We start from the raw sequence: 11,456 nt of genomic DNA on the forward strand, positions 1-11,456 counted from the left end.
TAAGCAAGATGACAAATATGTGTTAAGAGATGGAGTTCCCATCTAAGTACAATTAGACGCATCAATGTACTCAACACAATACGAAAGACTTGACATCTCATTCGCTATGAAAAGTTGTAAAGCTAAGTGTAGCTATGCGCCCACGCAACGCCAATGTAATGGCAGTAACTCCTTTTTCAATACTTAATGGTATGAAAGGTTGAGGCTTATTCTATCCCTACATAAGAAAGACACATCAAAAGCGAAATCAGAATCTGCCAAGTTTTGTAGGTCAACTTCCACAGGACCTATAGGAAATCTCACTCACTGGAAAATGGTGAAATTGGTACCATTGGAAAGGTCTATGTGTCTACTTTCCAGAGACACCAACCATTTGATCATACCTATCATATTGAGTGAGTTATGGCCGTTTTCGTAAAGTAGGACGAATCTGTCCGAGAATCTGATTTTGGCAAAACAGTCAATTTCGACGGGATTTTGTGAACAGCTCGTGATGAACCAGAATGTGTGTAATATACGGTTGGAAAGCTAAATGAGTCTAGTTTCCAAAACCGTTTACGGTTCATTCATATGTATTTCCTAGAGGAAGTTACGACTGTTCTAGTAATTGAAGGTCATGCTGCGTGGAAACCTGATTTCCTGCACGAACTTATGTTTTGAGTTCACAAGCGAACTTCTCCTCAAGATCTAAGTGTAAAAGATCATTTGAGGACAATACGGCATGATTTAGTTAATCATTGCCCAATGCCACATTTGAAGACATGTTAAAAAGCATTGACATGCTAAGTTGTTGAAACTTCTGTGATTAGTAAGAATCAGGAAGAGCCCTATGATTGATGTAAAGATCAGGGGGGGTGCGAACTTCAGGGGGAGTCTAGCACATACATACATGTCACTATCAAATGTGAAGGGTGCGTTGTACTCTTTTTCTCCTACGATCAAGGTTCAGTTTTTCTCCCACAGGGTTTTTGTGACTTGACGAGGTTTTTGACGAGGCAACAGATCAACACCATCGGCATATCAGCGCGCGGCATAAGGGGGAGTGTTCTAGGATATTCTCTATGTGTGCCTTGGCCTTATGCCAATAGGATATGTAGTTAGACTAGATCTATGTATTCATATCCTTACCATATTGGTATTGTGTAATTCCCTATATAAAGGGCTCCTATCAATAAATAAGATAATGATTCTCTTGCTATCTCTTTGTCTCTACACTTTATTCTTCATCACTTTGATCATATTCTAACATCTTGTCCATTCTCTGGTAGCAAAGAATAATCTAATATGGTTTGTAATGCTTCGAATATATATATATATATATATATATATATATATATATATTCTTTTTTAAATAGAAGGTTTATTTGGAGATACGTTAATATGAAAACATATGTGCTCGTCCGGCTGCGCCGCGGCGGCGGTGATGCAAGCCTTTGGCGTCGCCTACATTTGTCGTGTGTGGCCGGACGGGTTTCCATAATTGGAACACGCTCCGACAAGGGATTGGGGATGAGAGGGTTTTATCCTTGGTTTCTATCTATGGTGGCGGCGGCGCAAACAGAGATTTTGTAGGGGGTGATGGTGGCGGAGTCGATCCAACCGGATCTGGATACAGGTACCGCTGCAGATTTTGCTGCAAACTCATTTGTAATTGGTTGGAGTAGGTGGGCTTGCATGGTTGGGGGTTGCGATGGTGGAGATGTTGCGAAGGGGTTCAGTCAGGGACGGTGTGTCAACGGTGGTCGGGATCCGTATGCAGCGGTGTCGGCGCGACATGGGTGCAGATTTGATGATGGAGATTAGGCTGTCTGGGCTGCTGTTGTCTTGGGCCGAGATTCATGGCTAGACCCATTTGGTTTAAGCCCAGGTGTGGGCTTGTTCTAGTTCCTTAGTGTGTTGAGCCTGGGGTCCAATTCACTTTATTAATATGCAATTTTAATTTGCTTTATTTATGCTTTATAGCATTTTATTTCTTGTACTAAGTGGTTTTTGTCCGCCATTAATACCCTATCATATATATATGATAGGGCAAAAAGGGCTTCGTGTTGGTATATGCACCTTGTGTGCCATGTTTGCTCTACGTAGGCGATGCCTCTTTTGTCTCGTCAAATGGTCGCAACCTCCTAATGGCAGAATGAAACTATGTGCCGTCAGATTTCTCCGGCGGCAACATAGTATGAAAATTGTTTTATGGATATTAAGATATGTGAGCGTGTTACATGTCAATTATTCTTTTCATTATGTCACCGTTATCTCAAAGTAAATAGAGTCGTCATAGAGTAGTACTTTTTGCTAGTAGGTGCTTATTTGAGTAGTGCTCTTTGCTAGTAGGTGCTTGTTTTTATTTGAGTACATGTACTTTGTAGACATTCTCGATATTATTTTGAGACTTCACTGTAATCAGGGGTTTAGGCTTCATGTACCCCTTTGTATTCCACAATTTCATTAATGAAGGCTTAAGGGCAGCCGCACTAGTCTTTTATTCAAAATAACATAATATTTAACCTACACATATAAAGAAAGTAAATATATACGAATATTCAACACTACCCTTGAAGTTGGTGCATAGATATCAATCATCCCCAACTTGCCAACCGAGTTGTCAAACACTTTCCTTGACACTCATTTCGTAAGAACATCTGCCAATTGGTCTTCCGTATACACGAGAAGGAAACATATGGTTTTCTTGTCCAAGTTTTATTTAATGAAATGCCGATCATATATCTACAGCCTTTTTGGAAATCGGCATAGCCAACAAAGATACACCATTCTGCAGAAGGATCAAGTTTGCTCCGTATAGGCTTGGGAATATGAACATACACGATGCATCCAAATACACAAGGTTCTAAGTTAGGTAATGACATAACTAAAAGAAGTTCATGAAGCTACTGCTGAGGGTTTTGAAATTCAATTACGCATGAAAGAGTACGATTTATGAGGTAGGCAACAAACTTCACAACTTCTCTTTAATATTCACGAGGTACATTCATGCCAAATTAAGAGGCACGAACAACTTCAAGCAATTGCCGATTTTTCCGTTCTGCCAATCCATTCTGCTGAGGTGTATATAAATTTGTAGTCTGATGTTGAATTCCATGAGATTGCATAAATTCTATCATAGGACCATCAATGTACTCTCCATTATTATCAGATTGGAAAACTTGAATAGCCTACTAATACTGTATAGACACCATCTTGTGAAATTCTTTGAACCTAGAACAAACATCGCTCTTATTCTTCAATAGAAACACCCAAGTCATACGAGTACAATCATTAATAAACGTTACCAAATACCGGCCTAGGAGCCCAGGAGCCAGAGAGTAGGAATTTTTGCAGGATCCCAAATATAATAGTGAATCTTCATAAAAGGGATAAAGGCTTGGTGAAAATGAAACACGGTGGCTTTAGCCAATTCGCAAATTTCACAATGGAAATCTGAATATGTGATACCCGAAAACAATTGTGGTTGCAGCTTTTTAACGTAACCGAAGTTTAGATGACCTAAACGACGGTGACAAAGCCATACGTCATTCTTAGCATTCTCGCCTTCATTAACCTGATTAGCTCGATCAAAAAAATCAATATGTTTTGCTCTAGTCTTTGTCAGATCCAGTTAGTATAATGTCTCCCTTCTTACACCATAACCCAGAATCTACCGAGTCAGAATGTCTTGAAACACACATATTGGTAGTCCCAGCCTGTTTCAAACTACACATGCTAAATTTATACACATACTACTAGGTTTAATCAATTAGAAAGTTGTTTTTTTTTTTTTTTTTTTTTTTGGTCAAAAGTCAGAAAGTGGTCGTCGTAGGGGTTTATATGGAGAGTAAAGTAAATGTAGTGTTATTAACACGCTCTTTTTTGTTATTAACACACCCTATCTATGATGAGAGTCAATCATGTAAAAAATTTAAGTAGTAAGTTTGTAAATAAAATTGAAATGTGTGGATAGGTAAATAGATGAGATGTGTTAATAACAAAAAATTGTGTGTTAATAACACTTACCTACAGTAAAAAATAAGAATATAACGGTGATCAGGAAAATAGGTATCAAGTCAAGCTCTTCTTACAAAGTTACCCAATTTCAAAAGCTCGAAAAAATTAGTTGGCATTAGGAAACTAACAAAATGGCTTTCAAGTAACATGATTTCATATATGGAATTATGGTTACATTTTGCCTCCTAGTCCTACAAAAAGGTATTGACCATGACCTTGGAACCCTTTTGCTTGAAGACTAGAAGAACTCGAAGAGAAACAAGTAAAAAAAATGAGAACCTAAACCAAAAAGTTGTTGGATTCTCTGTGCTCCTCTTCTTGATCAATTTGCTAGTCTCCATCTCATTGGCTCCTCTCTTAACAAAAACTGGAAAAACTAATTAATACAACAGAAGGAAACTGGCAGATAGTGTAAGTGTTTATGGCCTCAATCCTAAAAATGACCATTCATATTTCCTTTTGTCTTTGGCCATTTGTGCTAGAGTTTGGCCTTCTCACAAATCTACCCTGCGACAAAACAAGGAACACCCATATGAGTGAGACTCAAACCGTAGAAGTACTTATAGCAGAGCTACAGACTAAGGAGTAAGCCTACAACTCGTTTTTTAAGCAATGAAAGCCGACTATTATGTACAACACTAAAGAACAGCAATCTGTTACTTGTCCACTTCGACGCTAAGAGCATTTATGCATGTTATTTTTCTTGCCGATAGTTTTAACCTGAAAATGACACTCTAAACTCTAATGACTTTCCACAGGTTTAATCTATGTACTTATCTTCTGAAGAAGTTTGGTCGACTTTCAATTTTGAACTTTTTTCTTTCTCATAGTGAGCAGAAACAAAAATGGGGGAAAAAACATATATATCATGCGACTTGTGTTGTAAATCATCACATCTATCCTGCCATTGGTCACTTAATTTTATCATGTATTTTTGGACTTTCCAATAATAATTTTAAGCTTGTCATAGCATCTCGCATCAATCAATTCTTAAGATTCCATACGAAATGGAATTGGCCGGCTATGTTCAACTCATTTTCTGATCAAATGCAAACTGAAAAATAATAATTTACAAGAGAAGTACCTTCATTCTTGGCCGTCGATCAACGTTAACTTTACGAACTTGGTACATGATCTTTTTCGAGAAGAAGCGTGTACGCCGCTTCTCCTTGTAACGGAGGACGCTAGCCTCTCTCAACCCACTGGTGTCCGTGAATAAATCAATCTGCGCCAGCCTGGTCTGCCCCAATTACACACCGTTTTAGACTTAATAACTTCATAATCCTTAAATAAATAATCTAAACAAGGGCAATTAGCTCAATTCTGCAAAATGCTGGTCAGATTAAGCAAAAGTTGCACTGACCCAGAAAAGAACCATTGCTGCCACAAATTATTAAAGAAACTTATTCATAGAGTAAATACTTCGACATCAAGGCAATAGCAATGGAATTGACATAAAATTCACTTAAAACCTTAAAACTATTATGACTCATGGTTGGTGACGAATAATTTTTTATTTTTTTTCCTTTAGTTTGGTTTGGAATGTTTATAATGTGACACATACACCACTGTCGCACCCATTTAAAAATCACAAATATATGCTTACCCGAAAAAGACAATTACTTTAGTTTTCTATTCATCATTAATTACTAAACAAAAAGGATCTAATAATAAAAATAAAAAGTCCAAAATTTTTTTTGCGTAACTTCTCCCCATACGGATAGTTTGAATTTAAAGAGACATGTGTCACCAATTTAAATAGTGGTCATTAAGATGGTCAAGTAACTTAATTAATTAATGATGCATTAAGTGAACCTTTAAAATAAAATGATGCATTAAGTGCTAAACCAAACCAACTTTATGGGAATTCTGACAAAAAAATAAATAAAAAAAAAAAAAAAAAAACAACGAACTGAGTTGCAAGGCTTGGACTTTGAACTAACAACTGTTTAAGGTTTGCTGACGAGAGATGAGAAACATACAGAGACATCGTTTCCAACAGCGCCGTCCTGAAGCTCCTCCGGGAACGGAGACGCTTTGTCTGACCAAGCACTCAAAACGTCGTCATAGTTTAGCTTCAGCATCAACTGCCCACACTCTGCTTCCGGCTCCTCCTCCTCCTCCTCCTCCTTCATACTCGGACTCATCTTCAGACTACCACTCTTCTCCACCAGCTTCGACTCCACCACCGCCAGCTTCTCCATCTTTTTCTTCTTCTTCTTCTTCTTCCCCGCGGAAGGTGGCGACGGCCGAGATTTGTTGAATCTGGGCGAGATTTCAAGAACATCGACGGTGGGGAAACTCCACCGGTTCACCCTGTCGTCGACTTGCCTCAACGGCCTCACTCCTTCTCGTCTGAATCCGAACCCGAATTGCAAGTTTCCGCCAAATCCTAACCCCATTGGGTAGCCATAGCATGAACTCATCATCATTTGGTCACTGCTAGTGGACGACTCGTCGACTGAGTCTATGTTCATGCTGGTTGTACTACTCCCCATGATGGTATCAATACCCTCATCAATCTCCTCATCCAGCATCGATTCCGCGTCGAAGTCGTCACATATCTCCATGGAGGAGCTGGAGTTGGAGTCGAAGTTCACCGGGGAGTTGAATTCCCCAGGAGAATTGCACGACTTTTCGAATGGATTGATGGCTTTCGGCTCGAATCGGGAGTTGGGTTTCTGGCTAATTGGGTTGTGGAGGAAGAAAGTAGCGGAATTGTCGATGAGTCGGAGAGGGAGGAGCAATTGGGAGGATGAGGGGTCGAGGAAAAAGTCGTGGGGTTTGGTGGATTTGCGAGGATTTGTGAGAGTATTGGTGGAGAAGATGTTGGGGTAAGGAGTGGAGAGTAATGCAGCGGCTTCATTGTAAGTCTGGTTGGGACGTTTCCGAGGAGTTCGGGGTTTTCGGGTTGAGATTGCGAGGGCGGAATTGCTTGATTCTGAGAGGGTGGAGGAGGAGGTGGAAGGGGAGGATGTTTGGGATGTCCGAGTTGAAGTGGAAGGGGATTTGACTATGTCCAACTCAAATGCATAGGTTCTTCCGCCACCTTTAAAACACGAAGACATTTGGGGATGATTTACTAACGGAAAGATGACCGGAATAAAAATAAAAAGGACCAACTAAGATAACAAAGAAACAAAGCGGAGCAAAGCTTACAGAGGTGTGGATAAGATTTGCGAAGATAAGGGGTAGAGAGACGCTTGTTGGGATACTGCAGGTCTGAGATTGAGAGACTGAGAGAGAGCTTTGTTTTCTTTTAATAATTTGTTTCTCTGTATGGCCAGTAGCCACCAGATGAAATGGAACCGAGTTGAGGAGGAGGGTTAGCCACCGCGCATGGTGATCGATTCGATTGTCAGCCAATTCTTGACTGTGAGTTATAATTTACTTGTAGTGATTATGAGGACAGTATTTTATCGTGGTTGCCATTTTTTGTTATTTGTTTTTTGTTTTGTTTTGAATGGTCGGTTTCATTGTATCACGATAATTGGAATTGGATTCAATCATGATTGGTGATCTTGTTTCCTTCCTCAAGTTTTCATGAGAGGTTGTTTTCGTCTGCTTTACACCAACGGACGTCAAGCCGAGTATAAACTGGATCGTCTCCTCGTAAACTTCTCCTAATATTTCTTAATAAGTGGATCATGGCCGTCCGTTCTTATTCAACAGCTCAGATCTCTTAAACAATATTTACTTATTTTCTCATCTCTTCCATCTCATTATCTCTCGATATAATTTCTCTCTCGAATCCAGAAACGTCGAAACAGTGCGGCGTCTCTGACGTCCTTGCACATCCGAGTTTCGGCTTCGTATCTCTTCTCTTTCACCCTCCTATAGGTCAAATCCCCAAATTTAATTCAAAGAAATTCGTAACAACACAAGGACGAGCAACCAAACAAACCAACCAAATTTGTAAGTGTAGAGTCTAATCGATCAAATCGAATAATGGGTCTTTGGTTTTGATATGGGAAAAGCTCTGTGTTTTTGGGCTCACATAGATACTAGCTATGAAAGACGTCCACTTCCAGTCCGAGGTTCCTCTTCACAAGATCCTACTGTGTTCTACTTGTCGATCACCCTTTTCATTTTTCTCCACATATTTATGTAAAGGTGGAGTCTTTAACTTTATTTTCATATTTAGTTTTGGAAGGTATTGTGTTAGTCTCACTTTCTGCTATCAAGTTTATGTTTTTCTTGAAATTGTCAGGGTTTGCGTAAGGTTCATGATTTTTGAAGAGAATGGTTTTTTTTTTGGATTCAATAAGTGAAAGGCTTTTAATTCTGACTAATAGTGGGTTTTCAAGTGGAAAGATTTTCTAACGAACACTAGACTGAGGAGTGGAGGACGCTGGAGACCTGCCAGACTGTTTTGATGTTTCTGGGTTTGAGAGCGAACAAAGGGACACGAGAAATTATCGAGAGAGAGAGAGAGAGAGAGTGATTAAGATGGAATAGATGAGAAGATAAGTTTTAAATTTTGTTGAAGAGATCTGAGCTGTTGAATAAGAACGGACGGCCAAGATCCACTTATTAGGAAATATTAAGAGAAGTTTATGAGGAGAGGATCCGGATTCTAAAAAATGGAAGGTTGACTGAGTTTAACGGTAAGGGCAGAGTAGTAAATTCTGTTGTCTTTTGCAACCTAGATCACTGACTGGTTGAAGGCCGTTGTTTGAGTCTGAACTTTGAAAGTAGATAGCCTCGAAAGAATGAATGCGACTCACCATCTTCTACTGAATTGAATTCAAGTTTCTGATCCGATTTCAGGTTTTGATATACGAAGAGTTCTGGAATGTACAATTTCTTCATGTACTCCGTAGGTCGGGGTACACGTGTCAAGCCGTCACAGGCTAGTTTTATATTTCTCCATTAGGGCCCATGAGCAGCCATTAGTGTCACACCCCAATTTTCGAACCCAATTTTCAAAGGATAAATTTTCAAAAACTTGGACATGATATAACTTAAAATCTTAATATCTCAAAACCTGCTCAACAACTAACAAACTAAAAACAAATACTGGAAATGTAAATGTCAACAAACTCAACAACTGAGTTAAACATTATATCTCTTTAATTACATCAACTTCAAAAGTCTAGTAATAATAACGTTGCTCACATGAGCTTATAGACAAATTAACAAAATATACAAAAATTGCACATTGTCTAAAACCCAGCTCCTAAGCCACCGCCTCAACCCTGCTAATTATCACATGCAGGTCTAACCCCTACACCAAAAATAGATACACCGGGTTGTAAACAACAAACCCGGTAAGCTAAAAAGCCCGTATGAGTAACTCTCAAAATATATCTCAACCCAACATACACAAAAATAAAACCGGAAATTCCTTCTTAAAACTTAGTTCAGGAATTTCCTCAACAATAAAAATTCAAAGAAAGTAATTAAGAAAACATAACAATTCACAAAACAATCAATCATAAGAGAATCCTGCAAATAAAGATAGTTCAGGAAATTCCACTCAAAATTCACACAATAAGAATGGAAGAATCTCCTGCATTAAACATAGTTCAGGAGATACTCAAAACAAGTTAAATGACAACAATTAAGAACAAAGTTAAAACCACATTTTCAACACTTTCACAAATAACATGTACCCATAAGTCCCAGATATAAAAAAAATACCTCTCATGACCTGCAATAACAATTTGTGCATCCATGGGTCCCAGATACCATAAGGTATCTCCCATGACCTACACCGACAGACGAACTAGAGCTCTATTCTTAACCGTAACCAATCACCCGGCCAAAGGCTTGGAACCCAGTTTGACTATCCAATATCACATCACAAAATAATAATAATAATAATAGCGTCATAACCGTAACCAATCACCCGACTAAAGGCTTGGAACCCAGTTTGACTATCTACACCACAATTCTCAAAAAGAGTAGAATTATCATAACCGCAACAATCACTCGATTAAGGGCTTGGAACCCAGTTTGACAATCTACTTGTTTTATCTCACCTATGAGCCGTTAGCGATCAAGGTTATTTATTTTTAAAAACAAACAATAACATATTCTTTAATTCAACATCATCAACAACACAAAAAGCACATCATAAAAATTATATCATTCCACATAGATATATTTATATGCACAAGACATGGTTATTCCCACAAGAATAACTTATCAACAACCAAAAATACTATAATCTTATGAATCTTAAAAATAATCATATACTTGGAAAACTTGTTTTATCTTACCTATGAGCCGTTGGCGATCAAGCTCATTTATTTTAAAACAAAAGAAATGAAATATTTTAAATTAAAATCATCATAATCATCATACAAAATCATTATACAAAAATCAATAATCATAATAATTATCATCATCATAATCATTATCATCATCATCATCCTCCTCATTAAATTCATTATCAAAAATCAATCATCAATAATAATTATCATCATCATCAACACAATAATTATCATATCATCAACAATAATCATCCTCATCATCATCAACATTTTCACCAATCATAATCATTATTATCAACACAACAACCATAAATAAATAGGTCACAAAGTGAACCTTAGTGAGATGTTACTCACCTAAAAATCCCGCTGCGTCTTCATAAAAGAACTCAAGAACCAAGCTCAAAAACAACTCCACAACCTACCTAAACAACACAAATACTAACCTTAGTGACCAAACAATTAAAGAGAATATTGCACCCTTAACAAACCTTAACCCACGAGAGGACAACTTTCTAAGGTCGTCATAATTAACGACTCAATACAGCTGCCTCTAATTCTCAAAACTTAAACTCAAACCTCACACAAGCCTAAAATTAAACTTAATGTCCTAACATGCAAACCTTACACCAAACCTAGAATTTCCACATCTCAACAAGCTCACAATAGCAAGAGCTAGCTAACCACCGAAACCTAGAGCTAGGAACCCTGCCGGACACGCTGCCACGCGCCACCACAGGCGGCGGCGAGTGGGCCCCACGCGCCACCCCATCAACTTCAAAATCTAAGCAAGCTCCCAACAGCAAACTTATAGGTTACATCAAAAGGAACACTTTTCATACATGTGGCCAAAGCCAATTCGGTCGGAAAGAGGCCTGAAACGTAACTGGAAAGAAACAAGGAGCATTTTGAACTCCAAAGCTCCACGCTTCGAATTAGGCTTCAAGGCTGGTACTTAGAAGGACAAGAACTTCCAGAAATGGGTAGCCTCAAACCTCAATGTCGCTGGAATCGGTCGGAGCTTCACCGCCGGTGGCAGCAGCAACTTACGGGCCTTGCTGCGCCGTGCACAGTGCTCCATAAGGTGTGAGGCTGGTATGAATAGAGAGAGGGGAGTGAGAGCTTTCCAACGATACCAAGCACGCCCAAATCCGTCGCCGGATGGCCGAGTTATGGCCGGAAGAAGTTTGAGGTGAAAATGGAGACGGGAGAGAGAGAGAGAGAGAGAGAGAGAGAGAGTAG

The 11,456-nt window shown here is 38.9% G+C and overlaps 1 protein-coding gene across 1 annotated transcript in view; it reads right to left on the reverse strand.

Annotated features, from left to right (window-relative positions):
- Nucleotides 1–4,446: 4,446 nt before the first annotated feature.
- The window catches only part of LOC101292148 (protein CHLOROPLAST IMPORT APPARATUS 2-like), a 9,505-nt gene continuing 2,495 nt past the window's right edge, over nucleotides 4,447–11,456 (reverse strand). The window contains exons 2-5 of the mRNA XM_004305653.1: nucleotides 7,159–7,255; nucleotides 5,982–7,048; nucleotides 5,084–5,239; nucleotides 4,447–4,506 (exon numbers count right to left, since the gene is read on the reverse strand). Coding sequence (XP_004305701.1) covers nucleotides 4,447–4,506; nucleotides 5,084–5,239; nucleotides 5,982–7,048; nucleotides 7,159–7,255 — 1,380 coding nt within the window. The remainder of the gene's footprint in view (nucleotides 4,507–5,083; nucleotides 5,240–5,981; nucleotides 7,049–7,158; nucleotides 7,256–11,456) is intronic.

The sequence above is a fragment of the Fragaria vesca genome, linkage group LG6 (genome assembly GCF_000184155.1).
Source record: "Fragaria vesca subsp. vesca linkage group LG6, FraVesHawaii_1.0, whole genome shotgun sequence".
NCBI classification, from domain to species: Eukaryota; Viridiplantae; Streptophyta; class Magnoliopsida; order Rosales; family Rosaceae; genus Fragaria; species Fragaria vesca.